The sequence below is a fragment of the Oncorhynchus kisutch genome, linkage group LG4, assembly GCF_002021735.2.
Source record: "Oncorhynchus kisutch isolate 150728-3 linkage group LG4, Okis_V2, whole genome shotgun sequence".
NCBI classification, from domain to species: Eukaryota; Metazoa; Chordata; class Actinopteri; order Salmoniformes; family Salmonidae; genus Oncorhynchus; species Oncorhynchus kisutch.
Genome location: NC_034177.2, coordinates 60,152,093 through 60,178,969, shown reverse-complemented (window position 1 = coordinate 60,178,969; position 26,877 = coordinate 60,152,093). Strand labels below are relative to the sequence as shown.

Below are 26,877 nucleotides of genomic sequence, written 5' to 3'. Positions count from 1 at the left end.
CAGCAGAAGAATTCAGTTTGAGTTGTCAGCCGAGTGCATAGCCATGGTAGCCAAAATAATTGCCTGCCCGGCATTTTTATACATGACCCCTAAGAATGACAGGATGTTAATTGCTTAATTAAGTCAGGAACCACACCTGTGTGCTAGCACCTGCTTTCAATATACTATCTATCTATCCCTCATTTACTCAAGTGTTTCCATTATTTGTGCAGTTACCTGTAATTGAAAGTAACACCAGTTGTAGTAATAGTTGATGTGCTGTGAGCATCCTCACAAAGTCAATTGGACAACTGAAAGATTCCACGCAGTCCATGATTCATTTTGGACATTTCAGGATGTGAACGTTTGAAAGCCTTATTCAGAAAGAGGATATTGTTGAATGTTGAATAGAAAAATACTCATCCTTACTCTCAATTCCCTCAGGGGGAAAAAAACATTGCAGACAGGGTGCAGTATAGCTGCAGTACAATGCGGCGTAAGTGCAGTAACAGTGCATTACACCTGCAGTTCAACAATTCTGATATTACTGAGTCCAAAATAACACAGTCGACTGCAGCTGTTACTGCACTTTTACTGTAGTTTAAATACTATAGCCTTTATTGTAAGGGTTGTTTTACGCACAACAATTCCCTCTCCATTGTGTTCGCTATTTGCTGTCGATGTTTGCTCTCATAGTTTATTATATAAATTGTGATTTACATTATGGTCCATGACCTTTTGTTATTATAGGCTACTGTAATGTATTGAAGGAGTCATGGGGTGGCGCGCGTGATCTGTAGCCGCTCAAGGGCACTGTTCGCTCTCTGCTTCATCTGGTCAATGAAAACATCTAACGTCAGCACAAATGAGTCAAAAGTACAAGTGCATTTCCGTTTGAGGATGTCGAAACCTGTTACATTATGCCATGATACACGACATTTGTGTGGTTCTGCAACTACGGGAACATCTATGTTCTCAGAGTCCATTTTTAGGATTGTATTAAAAATATATGTTTATATGTTAAGTTCACACTACAATCCCCTTAGATGTTTGGGGTGGCAGGTAGCCTAGTGGTTAGAGCGTTGTGCAAGTAACTGAAAGGCTGCTGGATCGAATCCTCCGAGCTGACAAGGTAAAAATCTGCCCATGAACAAGGCAGTAAACACTGGTAAATAAGATTTTTTTCTTAACTGACCGTCCTAGCTAAATAAAAATGTTAGACCTCAATTTCACTGTATTGTCCCAGACTTTTGAGCTTCTACTATGTTTTTCTATGAAAAAACATTAATAATTACACATTATATAATATTATCTACTAGAGAAGAAGTTAATTAAATCAAATCTACATCAATATTTGTTGTACGTATGCCCTTTATATTGTTATTTACCCAAAATATACCTGTCCTTTGGTAGTGGTGTCATTTCCACCACTGAGGGCAAATTCCTCATTAATAAAGTTTTGTCAAAAGAAAGTATATTTAGTTACCATGACACAGAAAAGATGGCTGCAGCAGGCTGTTATTCCAGATGTGATGTCCAGAATTGAAAGAAAAATCTAGGTAAATATTGCATAACTGTGGTGTAAATGACAGAAAGTGGTGGAAATGACAAAAATCCATTATGTTATTACTTTTGACTTTTTTTCTTCTTCTTTAGGCTTATTTAATAATGTTTTAAGTCTCTTTAATCTAGAAAATTCTCTAGGTGTTTAAAAAATTTTTTTTAGAAGATGCCACATCAGCACAGATGTCACAGACATAGAAACAAAACAAAAAAATGATCCTATATGGTACCAGGAATATCTGCAAAAAGACAAGGAGAGATACTGGAAGAAAAAAAAAGAAGGAAGAAGTGAACTCTATCTCTGAGTTTACAATGTGAGAAATGAAAGGAACTCTCAAGAACTTGAGAAGGATTTTATTGTTTTGAAATTCCATCATTGCAGAGTTAAAGCAACAGTATAAAAAAAATGCCCAGTGCCCAAGGTCAAAGAAGTGGCGTAAAAGATCCTCAGAGGCAACATCCTGAGAAAGTATGGCCTGGTCAAAGCTGCAAACAGAGAATTTGGATTTTCAACAAAACCAATTAGGGCAAATGAAAACAGGCCAACAAGTCTTCAATACTCCAGGAAAAAGCAGTGTAACATAATCAGCACAGGCACAGAAGAGAAAATCACTCGGTTCTATGAACGTGATGTCAACAGTAGAGCAACAACAGAGAAAAGGGACACACTAAGGAGGAGCAAGAAAAAGAAGCAAAAGCATTTATTAAATGGCACAATTCAGAACCTTTGATCAGCATTTTAAGAGGGAATATTCAGAGATTTAAATGTCCTGCTATGAATTCTGCAAAATACGTCCTTTTTGGATTGTCAAGTCAACAGTCCAGGATAGGGACACATGGCTCTGCAAAACCCACGCCCAACCTCCGGTTCATGGCGGACAAACTACAGTATCAGCTGCAGCAACACCGAGAACCTTATTGAGTCTTTGCTGTAAGAACCTGAAGAAATAGTGCATGTAGACAGAGTTCTCCCTTTGCCAAGCAAAAGAGCTTAAAACACTTTGATGCTGGTGAGCAGACAATGGTGGTTTGAGTGGAAAAACAAAGCTGAAGAGAGAGAGAGAGAGAGAGAGAGAGAGAGAGAGAGAGAGAGAGAGAGGGAAGAAAAAACAAAGAGGGAAACATGGAGAAGTTCACTGTACACTTGATAGTAAAAGAAAAGGTGTGTGGCAGACTGCAGATTCTACTGGAGGACTTCTCCAAAGGATTGAAAGAGAAGTTGGAGAAACACGTGCACAACATTCAACACCAATATTACAAACTGAGAGAATTAAATGAGAATCTGTGGAAAGAGGAGATCATTGTGCATATTGACTTTGCAGAGAACTCTCCTGACCCCTCCTGTCTCAGCCTCCAGTATTTATGCTGCAGTAGTTTATGTGTCGGGGGGCTGGGGTCAGTTTGTTATATCTGGAGTACTTCTCCTGTCCTATTCGGTGTCCTGTGTGAATCTAAGTGTGCGTTCTCTAATTCTCTCCTTCTCTCTTTCTTTCTCTCTCTCGGAGGACCTGAGCCCTAGGACCATGCCCCAGGACTACCTGACATGATGACTCCTTGCTGTCCCCAGTCCACCTGGCCATGCTGCTGCTCCAGTTTCAACTTCCACCTGACTGTGCTGCTGCTCTAGTTTCAACTGTTCTGCCTTATTATTATTCGACCATGCTGGTCATTTATGAACATTTGAACATCTTGACTATGTTCTGTTATAATCTCCACCCGGCACAGCCAGAAGAGGACTGGCCACCCCACATAGCCTGGTTCCTCTCTAGGTTTCTTCCTAGGTATTGGCCTTTCTAGGGAGTTTTTCCTAGCCACCGTGCTTCTACACCTGCATTGCTTGCTGTTTGGGGTTTTAGGCTGGGTTTCTGTACAGCACTTTGAGATATCAGCTGATGTACGAAGGGCTATATAAATAAATTTGATTTGATTTGATTTGAACTCGGGGGTGCAACTTTCACTGGGGACAAGGGGACATGTCCCCCCCCCCCAGCCCCCACATTCTGAAATGGCATTTTTGTCCCCACCAGTTTTATCCTTGGAATGTGATACAAAACGAGGCAACAGTGCTTTACGACCATGCAGACGCCTCCAAGCTGTCGGGTAGGCTGTTTGGAGTGTTTATCCGACTGGATAAAACAAATTATAACAATTATGTCCCCACCCCACTTCTAAAACCGAAGTTGCTCCCCTGATAGAACAACCTGTGTAAATACACCAGTGAAATCCAGGCAGTTCACTTTGGTGATTCTCACAAGCAGGTGACCTTCCACACCTGTATTGGATATAACACAAATTATACAGTTTTACTTTGCTCACTGAGCTCTTCTATGCAGATGACCCCTCTGCAATCTGGGCTCATCTCTCAAAAACATTGGTCTACTTCCTTGAGCTCTGTACATTGGGTACTTTTCGAATGTTACTTTGTCTTAAATTAATTAAATGTTTAACAATGGTTGTTGTTCAAAATGTTTGCATTAAAATATTGCTTTCACATGTTTTTTTCCACATAGATGTCATTTCCGCCACACCTTGTCATTTCCACCACACTCATATTTTTTTAGGTAAATTAGTATATTATGTATAATTTACATGGATTGAGTTGTTTTAGATAGGGAAATCATATGGTTGTTATCACAATCTCACAAAAAGGTTGGGTGGAAAGATCTTATTTTTCATGATGAATAAATGTTTTCAGTTGTCACAAAGGCAAGTTTATACATTCAGGCATTGTTTTGAATTATTAAGATCAGCGAAACATAAAAAATCTATTTAAATAATATTCAATACAAGTTCATGTACAAATGTATAAGAAATGAATTGTATGATATTTCCTTGTCACCAAAAATTGATGTTTAGTGACGTGATGTAAATAATGTTTGTCTCTGGCTTACTGAGAAAAATGACATAAATATATCAATTCCTGAATAGTACGATCGCAGCCATTATCAGATATTATTTCTAGACAAATCAAATACAATTATAAAACTGGTAAAATGGTGTTTCAATAAGTTTGAATTTCTGAAAGCTTGCAGGGCAAAAGTCCCCGAAGTTGCAGAATCACTCATTTTTAGTAGGCCTAAATGGAAAAATAGGCAGGAAAGGAATTTACCCATTGAGCAAATCTATCGGGTTTGTAGAGTTCTAATTGCGTGTACCGTGCACAAATAATATGACGTATAATATGACGTTCAAAACAACTGGGAACTCGGAAATGTCTGACTTCTGTGTGTTCAAGACAACTGGGAACTCGGGAAAAGTCGTTTTGAGCGGTCATCCAACTCGGAATTTGACTTTCCGAACTGAAGATCACTGACGTCATGATTTGACCTCGTATTTTTTAGAGTTCCCAGTTGACGTGAAAGTACCATTTAAGATGGAAAGGTTGCTTGCTGGGAGTGTTTTTGGGTTTGAGAGCAATGGCGGAAGCAGAAGTAATGCTTGATTCTGTTGGCGCGAGGGAAGATAGAGGAAATTAGTGTAATAGGCTACTGTAACATCTAAGAATGGAGCTAAAAAAGGTGTAAAGTTGTAAATCAAGATAAGCCTCGGTATGATAATGCATCATTCCTTGTTGGAGTGCGATTCATGAGCAAGGATGTTTTTGGGGGAAACCTGTTTGTGGTCACAAAGATAGTGAAGAGTGCATTGGACTTGTGGAGTCAGTCAGAGTGACCAAGAGTGGTATGATATTGATTTCATGTGTGTCAAAATAACAAAAAGGTCAAAGCACTGGGGATGTACAGTACTATCAACACATGAAGTGGAATGCTATGATTATCGGAGTAGGGCACCGATAAAAAGTGTCCTATCTGGCATCTCGATGGATATTGAGGCTTCGTGTAAGGCTGGGATATATGAGATATGTGGTGCAAGCTTATGAACAAAAGCCACTTCAGTGTCATAAATGTAAAACGTTTGGCCACGCGACTAGTATTTGCAGATGGAATATTATTTTTTGAATAGTCTGTGATGGGAATCAAGTTCCAGAGTGAAGGAGGTCAAAGTAGGAAGGATCAGGGCTGTCGAGAAGGCCTCCTATGCAGATGCAGTGAACATTGACGAAGTAGCGAGTAGAGTTCATGTAGCTATGGCAGTGGATGATGCTCAATAGTATGTGGGTGTCAGTCAGTTGAAAGATTCTGAAACACAAACACGGAGCCCAAACCGGATGCGCGCATGCCCCATCGTGTGCCATCGTGCATACATTTATTTTGTCCCCCTACACCAAACGCAATCTCAACACACAGGTTAAAATATCAAAACAAACTCTGAACCAATTACATTAATTTGGGGACAGGTCGAAAAGCATTAAACATGTATGGCAATTTAGCTAATTAGCTTGCACTTGCTAGCTAATTTGTCCTATTTAGCTAGCTTGCTGTTGCTAGCTAATTTGTCCTGGGTATAAACATTGAGTTGTTATTTTACCTGAAATGCACAAGGTCCTCTACTCCGACAATTAATCCACGGCCAACCGAATAGTTTCTAGTCATCTCTTTTTCATCTTTGAACTTATATGGGGATTGGCATCTACACTTTTGCCATGACAAATGGCAAAACATTTCGTCTTTCAATCACCCACGGGGGTATAACCAATGAGGAGATGGCACGTGGTTACCTGCTTCTCTAAATCAATGAGGAGATGGGAGAGGCAGGACTTGCAGCGCATCTGCGTCAGAAATAGAAAGGACTTCTATTTTAGCCCTTGGCATCGCAGACGCTCGCTGGCACGTGCGAGCAGTTTGGGTGCAATAATTGAATAACATGATTTCTAAATTTATTTTGCGATGCTCGCGTCCGGTCTGGTCAGCATGTAATCCTGAATAATGTTGATTTTGTTGCGTTTATTAATTTTACAGGACAATCTAAATCACTGTGAAAGCGGCTAAAAGGTTCTTGGATCTGCAGGATTTCACTGCTGAAACATTGCAGGGAATACTGTCTGAAGATGCATCCCCTCTCAGGCCCCAGAGGCTGTGTACGGATCTGACTACATTTGAATAAGTGAAGTAGTACATTGAATTTTTTATTTATTTTTTTGACATTAATAGGAGTGTGTTTCATAAATGTTTAGTTAAGAAACAAATCGTTAAAGTAGCTCCGTTTTTACCCCACCCAATAGGTGGCGGCAATGCACCTTTTTGGATGTAGTCTGCCAATAAAACCTTGACGAAGAAGAAGAAGAAGAACACGAAGAACACGAAGGTTGCTTGCTTTTTAGTTGCTTGTCACTTCCTGAATTTAGGATACGATTCTCTGTACTATAGTGGTATGTTTATCAGATCCTCGACCACAAAGCAAGCTATACAAAGATATTGAAGTGACTTTCCCTACTAAGAAAAAGTGAAGACAATCATTTGCTGAAGGCTTGTCTTGACACTAACCATGGACTATTGGGTAAGTGAATAATAGGCTTTTTTAAAAATAGGATTTTCTTTCTTTCTCTGGATAAATGTAAATATTGCTTGAGCCATGTAACGTTAGATAACTCCGTGTGTCAAAAAGCATACAAGCAGCAGGTCTCACTGATAAATTATTTACCTTATAACAATTAAGTTTACTGTGTTGCTGCAAGCGATAGTAAAAGCGTCCAGAACAGTGGAGCGAAGTTTGCCTACACACAATCATGTTGCTTGCCCTGGAGCGCTAACGTTATGGTGTTGACATAGTACGCGCATTGTTAAAGTGATTCTAGCACATATTCTTACTATTTGAATAACACCCCTGGCATTTATAATTCTTTTGAAGTCGATCCTTTTTCAAGTGCGAGGATCATTTTCTTCAGGGTAGTTTATTTGTGTATGTATTCGGAGGGAATAATGTGGTATAAATACATCAAAAATCTGATATGGAAAGGTCAAGATTCTTCTAAGATACATTTTGTCTTAACTGCCTCAACAACTATTCACTCTTGCAGGCATAGCCTTCTAGTTGTAGGTTTGATTTTCTTTTAGTTTGCAGTATAATAAGGGTTTTCTGACAGTTATTAGAGTGAATAACTGACTAGATGCATTCTAGAAATGTGGCAAACTTGTCAGAAATGTCAGTGTTCTGAGTATGGACTAGAGTCACCTGTAGCTTGACAGGTTCTTTCTTCACATTCAAATGATCCAGGTTCTTTCTTCACATTCAAATGATCCAGGTTCTTTCTCATATTCAAATGTAATGACAACTTTATGATCAAAAACTGTTTCTCCTGCAGGCAATCTCCTTTGCAGTGATTTAAGACGTAGAAAGTGAGCTCTTACTGAAGGTTCAGCACCCAAACCCCTAGAAAAATCTGAATAAAAACAAAATATTAATAAAATGTCAAATATATGTTAAAAAATAAATAATAATCTTCACAAAAGTAGTGCACTGGGCCTTTACTAGTCCTGTATTAGCGGACCTATATAGCCTTATATGGCTATAGACTTACACAGTATATAATACGATATATACAGACATCAGCAGCCACACGTACTGTACGTCTTTGGACATCAGTACCTTCAACACGTTGTGCCATGGAAATGTGCTTTTTAATCACTTGCACTACAGATGTCGGATCTTAATTTGACCCGTTTAGTCGCAAGAGGAAAATAATCCTGCAGCAGGATGATCTGAATGTCTGAAGAAATATTTCCAATCGCCACAGGGGGGTGTTTGTATACTAGTGCTGAATGATTTAAAACAACGAATGGAAAGATATCGGTTCCATTATTTGATTCCATTTCATTCAGTTTTTTTTTCTGTGAACTCAATTAGCACATTTCGCAGTTTCTCTAGTGATAAATCAGATCATGCTTGAACTGTGTAATGTAGTAGGGAGTTGTAATTTCCAACAGGCCAATATTCTACACAGTTTAATGCAGAAAACGTGGTAATTAACTACAATGGCCATAATCCATTGCGCGCCTACTTGTCCGGTCTGTGTGTTTCTTTTACGGTCTGTGTTTCTTTTATGCCTGCTACGAGAAGAGACCGAGGAATGCGCGATCGAGAGGGATAGAAAGCAGTTGCATCGCAAGGTATCTCTACCTGAAAATACATAATCTAAGTGATTGATCGTTAGTATTCAGCAGTCATAAAAGTATGCCTTATTTACTTTAAAGAACTACTAAAATAGTGATTTGTCAGACAGCATAGGCAGCAGCTCTATATTGATGATACTTGGAATGAAATAATTGTCATCAAATAAAACAAATGTAATCAACAAAACAAAAATATTTTATTGAATTAATTTAAATAGGTGATTATTAATAAGTGAAAAGTAGTAATGGGCAGTCACAACCATCATGGGACTTTAATTAATTTTACTTTTAGTGTTTTCAACCCACATAATGTATAGTGTGTTTTAATGTATAAAAAACTATTGAAATCCAAAACGTGATGATTTTTTAAATAATCGAACCGAAACCGAACCGACCTCAAGCACTAATAGCTCAGCACTATTCTATACAATGCACTACCATACCTACATTGTACCTTTTAGACTAGTTCAAGTATCCTATGTAGCTCTAGAAGTGCAGGACGGGTAGGTGGCGTGCGGGTTGAAAAAAGAGAAAATAACACCTTAATAAATCCATAAATGTATCATTCTTGTGCAATGTTTATCTATAGGCTACATTTGAGTTTTTTCTTATATTAGTTTAGGCTATCTGGCATTCGTACACAAGTCTAAGCTTTAAAGGCCTAACTGTACGCATGGCAAATAACCTATACGCCAATCGCCAAATGCTTTTGGGAACAGGCAGAAAAAGAGGCAAAAACGACAATGTCAGAGTTAAATTCCAATAAGAGAAAAGCTGTGAAATGGGGAGATGAAAATGAAGAGAGGGGAAGGTTAGAAAAGTCAAGTTTTGGAAAGATTTGGTGAAGTGGTAGAAGAGGATGATCGTAAGGCGCTATACGAATTCGACAGTCACAAAACGGGGACTTCAAATAGGACTGGCATGTTGAGGGAACTGTGGCCTAATGTTCAGATGGTTTAAATGGAAACTGAAATCTGGACACTAATTGTAGGTCTACAACCTCTCATGGAAGCCTTCATTTGAACACCTGCAGAGTTAAGCATTTCTTGCAGTAAAAGTATACAGCAAATGTAGGGTACATTTTTATTCCGGAACAGGAACTTTACCAATGTCGACTAGATAGAATTCTAGCGATTTTATGACATTCTGGCGAGCAAGAGTTTATTTAGTCTTCTAGGGTAGCATATAGGCTAATTACAGTCACAGAAGAAAAGCTACATTTGTTTAATTATAGACAAGTTGACTAACGAATAGAGAGAGAAAAAAGTGCAGTTTTATGTTTAGAATTAGCTTTAAAAAATGTCTAAATTATCTCAACCTCAATGTGTAGAATAGCGTGAGATTAGCTATAAAACTGCACATTTTTCTCTCTGCCCCATGACAATATGTGTAGAATTGCTGGAAATTAGCTTTAAAATGGCAACTTTTTCTCTCAGCCTCATGGCAAAATGTGTAGAATAGTATCAGATTACCTATAAAACTGCACATTTTTCTCTTTGCCCCATGGCAAAGATACCATAGAATAGTATATAATACACTATATACATATGAGATGAGTAATGCCAGATATGTAAACATTATTAATGTGACTAGGGTTCCATTCCTTAAAGTGGCCAGTGATTTGCAGTCTATGCCTATAGGCAGCAGCCTTTAATATGCTATTGATGTCTGTTTAACAGTCTGATGGCCTTCAGATAGAAGCTGTTTTCCAGTCTCTCGGTCCCAGCATTGATGCACCTGTACTGACCTCGCCTTCTGGATGATAGTGGGGTGAACAGGCAGTGGCTCGGGTGGTTGATGTCCTTGTTGATCTTTTTGGCCTTCCTATGACATCGGGTGCTGTAGGTGTCCTGGAGGGTGGGTAGTTTGCCCCCTGTAATGTGTTGGGCAGACGACACCACCCTCTTGGGAGCATTGCGATTGCAGGCGGTGCAGTTGCCATAACAGGCGGTAATACAGCCTGACAGGATGCATTCAATTGTGCATCTGTAAAAGTTTGTGAGGGTTTTAGGTGACAACCTAAATTTCTTTAGCCTCCTGAGGTTGAAGAGGTTCTGTTGCGCCTTCTTCACCACACTGTCTGTGTGGGTGGTCCATTTCAGTTTGTCAGTGATGTGTATGCCAAGGAACTTGAATCTTTTCACCAGTGTACCCTCTTCTGTTTCCTGGAGTCCACAATCATCTCCATTTGTTTTGTTGACGTTGATTGAGAGGTTTTTTTCCAGGCACCACACTCCCAGAGCCCTCACCTCCTCCCTGTAGGCTGTGGTGTCATCGTTGGTAATCAAGCCTACTACAGTTGTGTCATCTGCAAACTTGATGATTGAGTTGGAGGTGTGCTTGGCCATGCAGTCATGGGTGAACAGGGAGTACAGGAGGGGGCTGAGAACGCACCCTTGTGGGGCCACAGTGTTGAGGATCAGCAGAGTGGAGGTGATTTTTCCTACCTTCACCACCTGGGGCGGCCCTTCAGGAAGTCCAGGACCCAGTTGCACAGGGCGGGGTTCAGGCCCAAGGCCTCAAGCTTAATGATGAGCTTGGAGGGGTACTATGGTGTTGCATGCTGAGCTATAGTCAATAAACAGCATTCTTACATAGGTATTCCTCTTGTCCAGATGGGATAGGGCAGTGTGCGAAGTGATGGCGATTGCATCGTCTGTTATATTGGGGCGGTAAGCAAATTGAAGTGGGTCTAGGTTGTCAGGAAAGGTAGAGGTGATCTGATCCTTGACTAGTCTCTCAAAGCACTTCATGATGACAGAGGTGAGTGCTGCAGGGCGATAGTCATGCGAGGGTTAACACGTTTAAATGTTCTACTAACGTCGGCCATGGAGAAGGAGAGCCCACAGTCCATGGTAGCGGGTCGCGTCGGTGGTACTGTGTTGTCCTCAAAGCGTGCTTAGAATGTGTTTAGCCTGTCCGGAAGCAAGACGTCGGGCTGGACGACGTGGCTGGTTTTCTTTTTGTAGTCCGTGATTATCTGTAGTCCCTGCCACATATGTCTCATGTCAGCCGTTGAATTGCGACTCCACTTTATCTCTATACAGACGTTTAGCTTGTTTGATTGCCTTGCGGAGTGAATAACTACATTGTTTAAATTCTGCCATTTTACCAGTCACCTTGCCATGGTTAAATGTGGTGGTTCGCGCTTTCAGTTTCACGCGAATGCTACCATCTATCGACGGTTTCTGGTTAGGGTAGGTTTTACTAGTCACAGTAGGTACTCCGATACACTTCCTTAGAAACTCAGTCACCGTATACGTGTCTAGATTATTTTTGCAAGCTACCCGGAATATATCCCAGTCCATGTGATCAAAACAATCCTGAAGCGAAAAGATAATTGCAAAAAGTAAAATTAATTGTCTGATGATTTATGCATCAAAGAAAAGTGTCTCGGCTCAACTAAATCGAATTTGGATAGGGTCAAATGCATAAACATCTTGACAGTTTTTCAAAATTAAATAGTAGGGCCACACAATACAGGCTTTCAATCCACGACAAGGATGATTTACAAATGCCAGCATCAAACTGAAAGTACAGTAGGTCTATGCTACTGTAGCTGGCGCATAACAGCTTAGCAATGGAAATCACACTTATTGTAAGAGCCATCCATTCAAAAGACCACAAGTATATTGACAAATTATACACAGCCTAACTATAAAACGTGGGCTAGCTAGCATCCGCACTGGAGGAAACTTTATCGTTCTACAGTAGGCCTACATCTGTCAATCAACTGATGGCATAAATCAGCTCAACTCAGCCAGGGAAACACAAACAGTAGGCTATCATCGGTTTTCACACCTTTTGTTATGTGGCAATGTATAGGCTAACGAGTAGCCTACAAGAATGTAGCATATTGGAATATAATCCAATAACAAGTGGCCTATTGCAACCATTGATGACACTGTATTATTGCAAAGTAATGCCTCGTTAAGCCATCAATATGCTCAAAATTCACCCGCACAGCTGATCTCAATTGCAACCATTATTGATTACCACATTGCTGGTTTCAAGATACTTATGTACATATAATGTATGTCGACACCCCTTCAAATTAGTGGAATCGGCTATTTCAGCCACACCCATTGCTGACACAGCCTTGCAATCTCCATAGACAAACATTGGCAGTTGAATGGCCTTACCGAAGAGCGCAGTGACTTTCAACCTGGCACCGTCATAGGATGCCACCTTTCCAAAAGGTCAGTTCGTCAAATTTTGGGCCTGCTAGAGCTGCCCTGGTCAATGGTAAGTGCTGTTATTTTGAAGTGGAAACGTCTGGGAGCAACAACGGCAATGCCGCGAGTGGTAGGCCTTCAAGCTCAGAACGGGACCGCCGAGTGCTGAAGCGCATAACGCGTAGAAATCGTCTGTGCTCGGTTGCAACACTCACTACCGAGTTCCAAGCGGTCTCTGGAAGCAACATCAGCACAATAACTGTTTATCGGGAGCTTTATGAAATGGGTTTCCATGGCCGAGCAGCCACACACAAGCCTAAGATCACCATGCGCAATGCCAAGCATCGGCTGGAGTGGTGTAAAGTTCTCCGCCATTGGACTCTGGAGCAGTAAAAATACATTGTCTGGAGGGATGAATCACTATTCAACATCTGGCAGTCTGACGGACGAATCTGGGTTTGGCGGACGCCTGGAGAACGCTACCTGCCCCAATGCATATTGCCAACTGTAAAGTTTGGTGTAGGATGAATAATGGTCTGGGGCTGCTTTTCATGGTTCGGGCTAGGCCTCTTAGTTCCAGTGAAGGGAAATCATAACACTACAGAATACAATTCTTTACAATTGATATAAAGTATTTAAAATCAAATCAAACTTCATTTGTCACATGCGCCAAACACAACAAGTGTAGACCTTACCGTGAAATGCTTACTTAACAAGCCCTTAATCAACAGTGCAGTTCAAGAAGAGTTAATTATCTTTACCAAATAACTAAAGTAAAAAATAATAACAAGTAACACAATAAAATAACGAGGCTATATATAGGGGGTACCGGTACCGAGTTAGTGTGCGGGGGTACAGGTTAGCTGAGGTAATTTGTACATGTATGCATAGTCACTTCACCCCTACCTACATGATAAACCGCGAGTAGCAGTAGCGTACAAAATAAATGGAGGGGGGCTGGGGGGGTCAATGTAAATAGTCCGGTGGCCATTTGATTAATTGTTCAGCAGTCTTATGGCTTGGGAGTAGAAGCTGTTAAGGAGCCTTTTGTTCCTAGACTTGGCACTCCAGTACCGCTTGCCCTGCGGTAGCAGAGAAAACAGTCTATGACTTGGGTGACTGGAGTCTCTGACAATTTTATGGGCTTTCCTCTGACACCGCCTATTATATAGGTCCTGGATGGCAGGAAGCTTGGCCCGAGTGATGTACTGGGCCGTACACACTACCCTCTGTAGCGCCTTAAGATCAGATGCCGAGCAGTTGCCATACCAGGCGGTGGATGCAACCGGTCAGGATGTTCTCGATGGTGCAGCTGTATGACTTTTTTGGGGATCTGGGGACCCATGCCAAATCTTTTCAGTCTCCTGAGGGGGGAAAGGTTTTGTTGTGCCTTTCGTCATATACCAACTGTGGGAATTTACCCAACCCTTTTGTATGAATGGAAACTAATGTTGGTGTAGCCTACTGTTATTTAATTTGTTTTCTATTTATTTTATGCATTAAATGCAACTGTCTTTAAAATGAAGTTTCTGGTATAGTAATTTCCTATCCAGATCTGGTCAAATATCCCTCCACTGTCCATATTTTAAATGTGTAACTAAATTATGTCAATCCCCCGATTTGAGTTATTTATGCCAGAAGGGCGTGTGCCGGAATCGAACCCACGGTAGGTCTATGTGCGCAATGAAGGCAGCGGCACAAATGACCTCGGTGTTGACAGTTGAAGCTTAGATCATGGTATTTGACTTCATTATTTGAATTTTATTTTTCATAAAATACAGACCATAGAACTCTAAGAATTCATAAAATGTGTTTGCCAAGCCAGTGTTGATACTAATGTTTATTATTACACTGTTTTCCCCTTGATGTCTCTCATAGCAGTGGCCTCCTCACACCCAGTACATTTCCATGAGAAATACGACCTCCCCTTGGAGACAACAAAGGTCTCCTTACAGAATACTGTTGGCCTGGGAAAACGGATGCATGGGCGTTTACACAACAATAGGGAGAACAAAATAAACGTGGGCTTCAGACCGGGCTAGGGCACTGCATTATTTCTCCTAATGCGAAGACGGCCACGAAAAAAATGTTTTGTGACGGACAAACGTATGTTATTTAACAAATGTCAGAAAGAAATGTGTCGGGTAACAAATAGTACGTACGTGGCAAAATGGTTTATATCTGTTGCACCAGGACTTTCCTTTTGCAAGATAACACCATTTAATCTCTCCAGTTTATGGCATATAAAAAAATTAAATGTGGCACTGGATGCTCGCTCAGCGCTGCAAGTCTGTGCTACAGAAGCACTGAACTCAAAAGGGAACTACAGCTTTTGCATACATATTTAAAAAGTCCTGACAAAACGTTCGTTTTTTTTTCTCTCACCATTTTAGATGGAGAATGAAACCTAATCCTATGATAATGCATAAACATTAGCTGCCCATCTGATACATGGCCGCTGCTGGTCACATAGTATGTTTCTCCCAACTCTGCGCTATTTCGCTAACCTTGGCAAACCTGTCGGAGATTAAACCTAACAACTGTCGTCAGTGGGTGTATTCTTGTGATTGAAAGGCAAAGCTTTCATTCAGTTTCATCCATTGTAGAATTAGGGTTTGACATTACTATAGGCTAGGCCCCTGCCTGTAAAACTACTGTCAGTAGTCTTTATTACGTAAACCATCTTTTTTTATGTCATACTGTTTATTTTTTTTGCTGTGACTTTTAGTAGACCTGGATTGACGTGATTCCATTTAAGCAAGTAGTCAGTCGTCAATTAAAGCCTACCTTTCTAATGAAGTAACTAAAAGTGTGTTGCAAACACATACTCTGCGTTGAGCATGGTTAGTTTGCATGATGTCATTGTACTGCATCACCAGTACCTATTATATTTCCCCCAAGGCTTTATGCGATGTTCGATTCAGTGGTTAGGAATAGTGGTTATTCAAGTTACTGTCTTGTGGACCTTAAGCTTTTATGATATCTGATTATAGGAGACCTTCATGGATACTACCTTTTATTGTTATCAAGCAGAAACGCATAGTGTTGTAAAAAAAAAAAAATAGTAGTGATCTAGAGATAAACACATTTTACCGCACTCATGAAATTAATGAATTATTTACTATAGCCACTGATTTGGGAATAGGCTTAATTTGTCAAATGCAGATACGGTATGAGCAGTTTTTCCTATATTCCACACCTGAAATAGTGTATTCCTTACTGAATGTATTTTGTATTTGGAATACGTTAGTGATACGTCTATCAGATAGTAATTTGTTTTTGAGTTGATTGATAATGAACACCTGCATGTTATTGCACTTCCTCTGCACTCAAATTAACACCAAGTGAATTTGTTTGGGGAGGGAAAAGTGTCTATGAGGTTTCTCTCCTCCATTGGCTACAAATGTTATGTCTAATGGATGACAGGGGCAGAGTATAGTCAGCTGACTCCTATTCCTCCACCTCACCTGGTTGTGGGATAAAAAAAAAAATCTATTTCACCTTTTTATTTAAACAGATAGGCCAGTTGAGAACAAGTTTTCATTTACAACTGCGACCAGGGCGACCTGTCACTCTATAGACTAGGGTAATCTGCTACTTCAAATTACAACTAGTCACTTTCTCTCTAATGTAATGTCCGCAACTGCGTGTCTATAGAGCGAAAGAAATTGAACCGTAGCGCGAGTCTTCTGGTGTAAGTACTTGTCATTAGTAGACTTATTGGTACTTGTTGGGTATTGTATTTCTACTTTCGCAAAGATTAAAGTTGACTGATGTTGTGTTGAACTGTGTATGATGGAAAGTGTGATGTCAATTGATTTTGAGGGAATTGCATTGTGACTTGTGTGTTTCAAGGGTTTGTCATTTCGATCTTGTGTACAGGATGTAATTCTGCTGTTGGGGACATAATTAAATGACGGTGATATGTGGTGACAGTCAGTGTCTGTAGCTAGGTTTCCATCCAATGGGCAAAATAGTTTTATGTGAATATTCTAAAGTCCATATTGAAACATTATGCACATTTTCCCACCAGAGATGTTTCCATCAATTTTACTTGTTGCGGATAAAAGGCTGAGTGATGCACATAAAAATAACTTCTTTTTGTGACCAAATTGTGTACTGAACAAAAATGTTAATGCAACATTTTCAAAGATTTTACTGGGTTCATTTGAGGAAATCAGTCAATTGAAATACATTAATTAGGCCCTAATCTAAGGATTTCATATGACTGGGCAGGGGTGCAGCCATTGGTGGGCCTTGGAGGGCATAGGCCCAACCACTTGGCAGCCAGGCCCACCCACTGGGGAGTTTTTCCCTTCAAAAGGGCTTTATTACAGACAGAAATAATCCTCAGCACCCCTCCCCTCCCCCTCCTCAGATGATCCCACAAGTGGGGAAGCTGGATGGCCTACACAGGGCCCTGACCTCCAAATGACATTGGAGGTGCCTTATGGTAGAGAAATGAACATTTAATTATCTGTCAATGGATCTGGTGGACCTTCCTGCAGTCAACATGCCAATTGCACGCTCCCTCAACTTGAGACATCTGGGGCATTGTGTTGTGTGACAACTGCACATTTTACACATGCTTAATCAGCTTCTTGATTTGCCACACCTGTCAGATGGATGGATTATCTTGGCAAAGGAGAAATGCTCACTAACAGGGAAGTAATTTATTTATTTAACTAGGCAAGCCAGAACACATTCCTAATTACAATGACAGCCTAGGACCAGTGCGTTGTTCAGGGGCAGAACAATAGATTTTTACCTTGTCAGCTCTGGGATTCGATCTAGCAACCTTTCGGTTACTGGCCCAACGCTCTAACAACTAGGCTACCAGCCACCCCAAACAAATTATTTTTGCACAAAATTTGAGAAAAGCTGTTGTCCATATGAAACATTTCTGGGATTCTTTATTATTCATTTCAGCTCGTGAATCATGGGACCAACACGTTTTGTATTTTTGTTCAGTGGGGGGGGGTTACAGGTACCATATACAGTTGAAGTTGGAAGTTTACGTACACCTTAGCCAAATACATTTAAACTCAGTTTTCACAATTCCTGACATTTAATCCTAATAAATATTCCCTGTCTTAGGTCAGTTAGGATCACCACTTTATTTTAAGAATGTGAAATGGTAGAATAATAGTAGTGATTTAGTTCAGCTTTTATTTCTTTCATCACAGTCCCAGTGGGTCAGAAGTTTACATACTAATTGAGTGTATTTGGAAGCATTGCCTTTAAATTGTTCAACTTGGGTCAAACGTTTCGGGTAGCCTTCCACAAGCTTCCCACAATAAGTTGGGTGAATTCCTCCTGACAGAGCTGGTGTAACTGAGTCAGGTTTGTAGGCCTCCTTGCTCGCACACGCTTTTTCAGGTCTGCCCACAAATATTCTATAGGATTGAGGTTAGGGCTTTGTGATGGCCTCTCCAATACCTTGACTTTGTTGTCCTTAAGCCATTTTTGCCACAACTTTGGAAAGTATGCTTGGGGTCATTGTCCATTTGGAAGACCCATTCGCAACCAAGCTTGAACTTCCTGACTGATGTCTTGATGTTGCTTCAATATATCCACATAATTTTCCAGCCTCATGATGCCATCTATTTTGTGAAGTGCACCAGTCCCTCCTGCAGCAAAGCACCCCCACATGATGCTTCCACCCCCGTGCTTCACGGTTGGGATGGTGTTCTTTGGCTTGCAAGCATCCCCCTTTCCCCCCCAAACATAACGATGGTCATTTTGGCCAAACAGTTCTACTTTTGTTTCATCAGACCAGAGGACATTTCTCCAAAAAGTACGATCTTTGTCCCCATGTGCAGTGGCAAACCGTAGTCTGACTTTTTTATTGGCGGTCTTGGAGCAGTGGCTTCTTCCTTGCTGAGCGGCCTTCCATGTTATGTCAATATAGGACTCGTTTTACTGTGGATATAGATACTTTTGTACCTGTTTCCTCCAGCATCTTTACAAGGTCCTTTGCTGTTGTTCTGGGATTGATTTGCACTTTTCGCACCACAGTACGTTCATCTCTAGGAGACCGAACACATCTCCTTCCTGAGCGGTATGACGGCTGCGTGGTCCCATAGTGTTAGTATGCAAGTATAATTGTTTGTACAGATGAACGTGGTACCGTGCTCCCAAGTATGAACCAGACCTGTGGAGGTCTACAGGTTTGTTTTTCTTGGCTGATTTCTTTTGATTTTCTCATGATGTCAAGCAAAGAGGCACTGAATTTGAAGGTAGGCTTTGAAATACATCCACACCTCCAATTGGCTCAAATGATGTCAATTAGCCTATCAGAAGCTTCTAAAGCCATGACATCATTTTCTGGAATTTTCCAAGCTGTTTAAAGGCACAGTCAACTTAGTGTATGTAAACTTCTGACCCACTGGAATGTGATACAGTGAAATAATCTGTCTGTAAACAATTGTTGGAAAAGTACTTGTCATGCGCAAAGTAGATGTCCTACCTGACTTGCCAAAACTATAGTTTAACAATAAATTTGTGGCGTGGTTGAAAAAAATAGTTTTAATGATTCCAACCGAAGTGTATGTAAACTTCCAACTTCAACTGTATCTACAACCAAATATTTTTAATCAGAAATGTTTGGGATTCCAATAGTAGAAATGCAGTCCTCCATTGGGGTCTTGAGTCAGTAATGCTGATTTGGTTAGATAAATTCAGCTTCATCTCAAGTTATAAAATTAATATATGATCTTCGATGTGTTTGAGAGCGATTTAAGATACGTTGTCTAGACATAGTAAAATATCGTCTGCATATAATGAGATGAATTGATAACACCAATTTGCCAAAAATCGACTTATTTCTTTCGATTGAAAGGTTGCCTGGGCCAGATGTTCCATGGATAATAAAAATAGCAAAGGACAAATAAGTAAGTCTCAAGATGGGACGACAACATTTTGGAAATCGTTTTTAATTTCTGTGTTTATCAAAGATAGGGGATTTTGAGAACACTGGGTGGCATCCTTACTTTTATTTAAAAAAAGGTAACATTTGTGCTGTCTTCGCATCTCTCTCAAGTGAACAGCTGTGTTAATCATTTTGGGCATTAGTGGACTTAATTTCATTTCAAAATGTTAAACATAAGTTATTTTTGTTTTGTGGTTAAATTGCTCTTCTCTGATGAGTTACGGTTTTGTCTCACCAGGGGTGATAGTCAGATTCGCGTTTATTATCGAAGGAATGAGCGTTACACCGAGGCCTGTACTCTGGAGCGAGATCGATTTGGAGGTGGAGGGTTCGTCATGGTCTGGGGCGGTGTGTCACAGCATCATCGGACTGAACTTGTTGTCATTGCAGGCAATCTCAACACTGTGCGTTACAGGGAAGACATCCTCCCTCATGTGGTAGCCTTTCTGCAGGCTCATCCTGACCCTCCAGTATGACAATGCTTCCAGTCATACTGCTCGTTCTGTGTGTGATTTCCTGTAAGACAGGAATGTCATTGTTCTGCCATGGCCAGCAAAGAACCCGGATCGCAATCCCATTGAGCACGTTTGGGACCTGTTGGATCAGAGGGTGAAGGCTAGGGCCATTCCCCCCCCAGAAATGTCCGGGAACTTGCAGGTGCCATGATGGAAGAGTGGGGTAACATCTCACAGCAAGAACGGGCAAATCTGGTGCAGTCCATGAGGAGGAGATGCACTGCAGTACTTAATACAGCTGTTGGCCACACCAGATACTGGTGGTTACTTTTGATTTTGACCCCCCCCTTTGTTCAGGGACACATTATTCCACTTCTGTTAGTCACAGGTCTGTGGAAGTTGTTCAGTTTATGTCTGTTGAATGTTATGTTCATACAAATATTTACACAGGTTAAGTTTGCTGAAAATAAACGTAGTTGACAGTGAGAGGATGTTTTTTTGGGGGCTGAGTTTGTGCATGTAGTCCCCACGGCCCACCCAGAAAATCCTTACACGTTGCATAGCAGTACAGACGGAGCTACAATTGGAAATGAACAATGTCATCTCTCTATGTTCCTAGAGTGCCTTGGAGGTGTACAAGGAGATGCTACTGCTCTACCTGGAGGAAGGCAAGCAGCTTGTGAACACCAACTGCGAGGAGCTGGAACCCTGGCAGATCATTGGAGCTACTCTCGTATCTACCCTAGGAGCAGTCTGGGTCAAAGGCTTCTTGTTTCAGCAAGAAAGTATGTCTTCTCATTATGGAATAAAGCATGCGTGTATTGTATGCATGGAAAACGTGATGAATGGGTGTTCTACATTATGTAAAGTGTTTGTTTTTTTGGTTTTAATCAGACATGCTGCTTCGTGATTCTTTACCCGTCTGAATGAGTGTGCAATTATTCACTTCCCCTCATGGATTTAAAAGGAAAGGACTGGTGTAAGAATATGATGTAATACTCTCTCTGGCTCATGCTTATGTCAATCCAATGTGCAGACTGGTAGAACGGTAAAGATTTGACATGCAGGGTAGGTGTCAGCATTAAAGCACCTAGAGTTGGTACCGAAGTATGGCAGGGATTGAGTATTTTGGGGTTGCCCCACGATTATGATCACTTGCCCCAAAATGTTTAGTAGCTATTTTCACCTACACACAGTGGAGGAACCAGAGAGTCCAGACTACTGTAATTCTTTGTATTTTGGTTGTTGTCAGTTAAAATAATAGGGCAACTGCTCAGGTCACTTGCCCCGGGCATAATGGCAACCCTTAATCTCAATCCCTGTATGGACTTGAATACTTTTTCCTGATATAATTGTGAGCAATGATCAGCTGACAAAACAATTTCGGTGTATCACTGATCAGTTAAAGCACTCTGTGTCGCTGGCCAACCATTTGAAATATGTTTGAACTTGCAGTTGCTGTATTTGTTCTTGTTCCACACTTCAGTTTGTCTCTTTGTACATTTTCCAGCTGTTTTACAGTCATTACAAGTGACATAACTATGTTCAGACATGTTAGTGTTCTCACTTGATGTTTGTGCATTTTCTAGAATACTACAGATCAATGATATTTCTATTCCAAATCAGTGGAAATTACGATTTGTTTTTTGTTGTTGATGGCAAGTAACATGCTGTACACAAAATCTAATTTGTCAGGAATGTTGTCAGGAAACTGTGTTCCAGTATTAGCCTGTACGCCAGCTGTTGGTCTTTAAAAAAAATTGTCTGCCCTTTCCAAGCAGCTGCATTAGTATATAAAAATTCCCCGTCGAATTCAGCTTGTGGTTTTGTACTGTGCTGCACAGCTACCATTTATTTCAACACAATCAGTCTCTTTCTTTTGTCGCTTAATAGCCCTGACATCCCGACTCAAGAAGCAGTGCTTTCGACTCATCAGAAAAATACCCTTTGTTGGCGCGACAGTAAGTTTCAAGCGGTTATTGTGTTCCTCTATTCCACAGATGTGCTCTGACTCTTCCTTGTCTGGTGTGGTATGAGTCACTCACTGATGACTCGAGTGTCGGCATGCGGGGAGGGGGGGGGGGGGGGTTGAGTCCTTTGACACAGTTTACATCATGGACTTGTGATAATGTTTGGGTTACTGTTGGTCATTACAGAATGACCTAAACTATTTGGATTTAACAGGCTACACTTTAATCTGATGGTTACATCTAAATTTACATGATATAAGTTGAGTGCTGTCTAGCCACAAACATATTTGGATAGCATGCCAGGAAGATCTGGGCGATCACCTATACTTAAACAACTAGCTAGTTTTGATTGCTTTCATATATTTTCAATATTTCCGAGAACACTTTTAGATAAGTTGTGAACGCCAGAGTGTTGTAGCCTAAACACTCTCCTCAATGCCACTCCTCCTTGGGGAATGGTTTGTGTTGTCTGAGCGGTGATGTGTGTGTAATGTAACTAACTCTGTGTCTCTTTGCAACAGATCCAGAACCAGCTGAAAAAGGCCCTGGCTGACATGTCTCTCAGTCTTTGCACACTGAAGGAGGGCATGAGCTACACTAAACAGCTGCCTGAACAAGGGCTTAGCCAAGTTCAAGTTTTAGACCGGATCAGAGAGTATCAAACACTGAGTAAGTGGCTGAGAGTTGTCCCAGAGCAGTTTCTGGAGCTTATTTTTCTACATTCTGTCTTTGTAGCCTATGGGGCCGTTGACTTGCTGCCCTATATATATGGTATTGACTATATCATAGAAAACAAAATACAGAGTAAGATGCACTGGTATGTTCTAGACTGTGTTTTTGTTGAGAAATAATATAATGTAATGGCATAATATAATGGCTTATTACGGAGCAAATGACCTAACGTGCCTTTTTGTATTGGCTACTTGTGGCAAAAGTTTTGACAAGTGTGCCTGTTGCACAGGGTGTTTCTAGCATTGGTTTTATTTGTAGCGAAAGTTGTGAAATTATAATATATATACGCTAGTCATTTCCTGACGTATTGCTGTTGTCTGCTCTTCGCAGATGAAGTGGATTGGGAGAAAGGACGAGTTTCAGGCGCAGTGTACTGGGGAGATCAGACACTTACCAAACTTTTGGTGAAGGTATGTCTAGTCCACAAAACAACAGTCTTTGTTTTGTCTTGAATTCTTTGAATGAACAATCAAGTTTAACATCTGTGTGTAGTGTTTTGAGTAATACATTTTTTTAAATGTAAAGCTCATTCTACAGTCTGAATATCCCTTGTTTATATGACAAATCTCATCGCTTAGTGATTCCCTTCTTATATTCCTCCTTTTGTTTCTAGGTATATGGAGACTTTGCATGGAGCAACCCACTTCACCCAGACCTCTTTCCCGGTGTGAGGAAGATGGAGGCAGAGATTGTGAGAATGGCGTGTACCCTCTTCAACGGTGGGCCCACCTCTTGTGGCACAGTGAGTTTACCTTCAGTACTCCCACAAGACTCACTGACCTAGGGTTTGGGAAATGTTCTTCTCAAGAGAATAATCAAAATGTATGCACCAGCATATTTTGAACACTGATTGCTGCTGCTGTTTCTGCTTTGTCCAGGTCACCTCCGGAGGAACTGAAAGCATATTGATGGCATGCAAGGCGTACAGAGACATGGCCTATGAGCGGGGTGTGAAACATCCTGAAATGTAAGTTCACTGTCAAAATATAGCCCCAGATTATTTTTATTCATGGCACACCAGATGGGTAAAATGGCACCGGAGAGGATAGCAGACGTTTTACGTGGCCCCAGCCAATAGTTTTTTTTTTTGTTAATTTATTTGCGTTGTTGAACTTATTTTTTAAACTTATTTTGTATATAATGTTGCCGCTACCATCCGTCTCTTATGACCGAAAATAACTTCTAGACATCAGGACTGCAATTACTCACCACGGACTAACAGAATCCTCTTTTTCCTTTCACGACTCTGACGAGCCCGACGCAAAGGATACTCTGCTTCCTCGGGAACAGGCCCCGATCTCCGTAATCTGCGTGAAGAGGAGGCGGAGAAAGAGGGGGCGAAGGTCTGGCTGCCTTCTGAGAATTCTTAGCCGATCGAATAAACCCCACTTCCCTCCATTCTGCTAGCAGACGTGCAATCTTTGAACAATAAAATTGACGAGTTGCGTGGAAGACTAAACTACCAACGGGACATTAAAAACTGTAACATCTTATGCTTCACGGAGTCGTGGCTGAATGATGACACTATCAACATACAGCTGGCTGGTTATATGATGTAGTGGCAGGATTAAACAGCGGCGTCTGGTAAGACAAGGGGCAGCGGTCTATGTATTTTTGTAAACAACAGCTGGTGCACAATATCTAAGGAAGTCTCGAGATATTGCTCGCCTGAGGTAGAGTATCTCATGATAAGCTGTAGACCACACTACCTACCCGGAGAGTTTGTAGCTGTTTTACATACCACCACAGTCAGAGGCTGGCACTAAGGCAGCATGGAATGAGCTGTATTCCGCCATAAGCAAACAAGACCACGCTCACCGAGAGGCGGCACTCCTAGTAGCTGGGGAATTTAATGCATGGAAACTTAAATCAGTTTTACCAAATTTCTATCAGTATGTTAAATGTGCAACCAGAGGAAAAATAACTCTGGACCACCTATACTCCACAAACACAACGCATACAAAGCTCTGCCTCGCCCTCCATTTGGCAAATCAGACCACAATTCTATCCTCCTGATTCCTGCTTATAAGCAAAAATTAAAGCAGGAAGCACCAGTGATGAGATCAATAAAAAAGTGGTCAGAGGAAGCAGATGCTAAGCTACAGGACTGTTTTGCTAGCACAGACTGGAATATGTTCCGGGATTCCTCCGATGGCATTGAGGAGTACACCATCAGTCATTGGCTTCATCAATAAGTATTATTTCTTACATTGTTACCCCAGGAAATCTTAAGTATTATTACATACAGCCGGAATAACTATTGGATATAAGAGCAACGTCAACTTACCAACATTACGACCAGGAATACGACTTTCCCGAAGTGGATCATCTGTTCGGACCACCACCCAGAACAATGGATCTGATCCCAGTAGGCGACCCAAAACAACGGCGCCACAGAAGGGGAAGACGGAGCGGTCTTCTGGTCAGGCTCTGTAGACGGACTCACCTCTTCTGAGTATACTACTCGCCAATGTCCAGTCTCTTGACAACAAGGTAGACGAAATTTGAGCAAGGGTGGCCCTCCAGAGAGACATCAGAGATTGTAACATTCTCTCTTTCACAGAAACATTGCTCACTCAGGATATGTTATCAGAGTCAGTACAGCCATCCGGTTTCTTCACATATCGCGCCGACAGAAACAAGCAACTCTATGGTAAGAAGAAGGATGGGGGTGTATGCCTTATGATTCAACTCATAGTGTGATCATAACAACATACAGGAACTCAAGTCCTTTTGTTCACCTGACCTAGAATTCCTTACAATCAAATGCCGACCGCATTATCAACCAAGAGAATTCTCTTCGATTATAACCACAGCCGTGTATATCCCCCCCCCCCCCCAAGCAGATACCTCGACACCCTGAAAAACTTCACTGGACTCTACGTAAACTGGAAACCATATATCCTGAGTCTGCATTTATTGAAGCTGGGGATTTTAACTAAACTAATCTGAAATCAAGGCTCCCTAAATTTTATCAGCATGTCGATTGCGCGACTCGAGCTGGCAGCATTCTGGGTCATTGCTACTCTAACTTCCGTGATGCATACAAAGTCCTCCCCTGCCCTCCTTTCGACACATTTGACCACGACTCCAGTTTGTTGCTACCAGCCTATAGACAGAAACTCAAACAGGAAATGCTCAGGTCTGTTCAACGATGGTCCGACCAATTTAATTCCACGTTTCAAGATTGCTTCGATCACGTGGACTGGGATATGTTCCAGATAGCCTCAGAGAACAACAATGATGTATATGCTGACTCGGTGAGCGAGTTTATTAGTAAGTGCATCGGTGATGTTGTACCCACGGTGACTATTAAAACCTTCCCTAACCAGAAACCGTGGATTCATGGCAGCATTCGTGCAAAACTGAAAGCACGAACCACTGCTTTTAATCATGGCAAGGTGACCGGAAACATGACCAAATACAAACAGTTAGCTATTCCCTCCGCAAGACAATCAAACAAGCTAAGTGTCAGTATAGAGACAAAGTAGTCGTAATTCAACGGCTCAAACAGGAGACGTATGTGGCAGGGTCTACAGTCAAACACGCATTACTAAAAGAAAACCAGCACTGTCGCAGACACTGACGTCTTGCTCCCAGACAAATTCAACAACTCCTTTGCTCGTTTTGATGACAATACAGTGCTACTGACACGGCCCGCTACCAAAACCTGTGGGCTCTCCTTCACCGTGGCCAATGTGAGTAAAACATTTAAACGTGTTAACCCTCGCAAGGGTGCTAGCCCAGACGGCATCCCTAGCCGCATCCTCAGAGCAAGCACAGACCATCTGGCTGGTGTGTTTACAGACATATTCAATCAATCCCTATCCCAGTCTGCTGTGCCCACATGCTTCAAGAGGGCCACCGTTGTTCCTGTCCCCAAGAAATCGAAGTTAACTGAGCTAAACATCTATCGCCCCGTAGCACTCACTTCTGTCATCAGGAAGTGCGTTGAGAGACTAGTCAAGGATCATATCATCTCCACCCTACCTGATACTCTAGACCCACTCTTATTTGCCTACCGCCCCAATAGGTCCACAGACGACGCAATCACACTGCCCT

At 41.3% G+C, this 26,877-nt stretch overlaps 1 protein-coding gene across 1 annotated transcript in view; it reads left to right on the top strand.

Annotated features, from left to right (window-relative positions):
• The first annotated feature begins 6,699 nt into the window (after window positions 1-6,699).
• The window catches only part of sgpl1 (sphingosine-1-phosphate lyase 1), a 34,420-nt gene continuing 14,242 nt past the window's right edge, over window positions 6,700-26,877 (top strand). Inside the window, exons 1-7 of the mRNA XM_020481477.2 lie at window positions 6,700-6,939; window positions 20,733-20,898; window positions 22,007-22,074; window positions 22,605-22,752; window positions 23,146-23,225; window positions 23,429-23,557; window positions 23,694-23,782. Coding sequence (XP_020337066.1) covers window positions 6,928-6,939; window positions 20,733-20,898; window positions 22,007-22,074; window positions 22,605-22,752; window positions 23,146-23,225; window positions 23,429-23,557; window positions 23,694-23,782 — 692 coding nt within the window. The 5' untranslated portion in view covers window positions 6,700-6,927. The remainder of the gene's footprint in view (window positions 6,940-20,732; window positions 20,899-22,006; window positions 22,075-22,604; window positions 22,753-23,145; window positions 23,226-23,428; window positions 23,558-23,693; window positions 23,783-26,877) is intronic.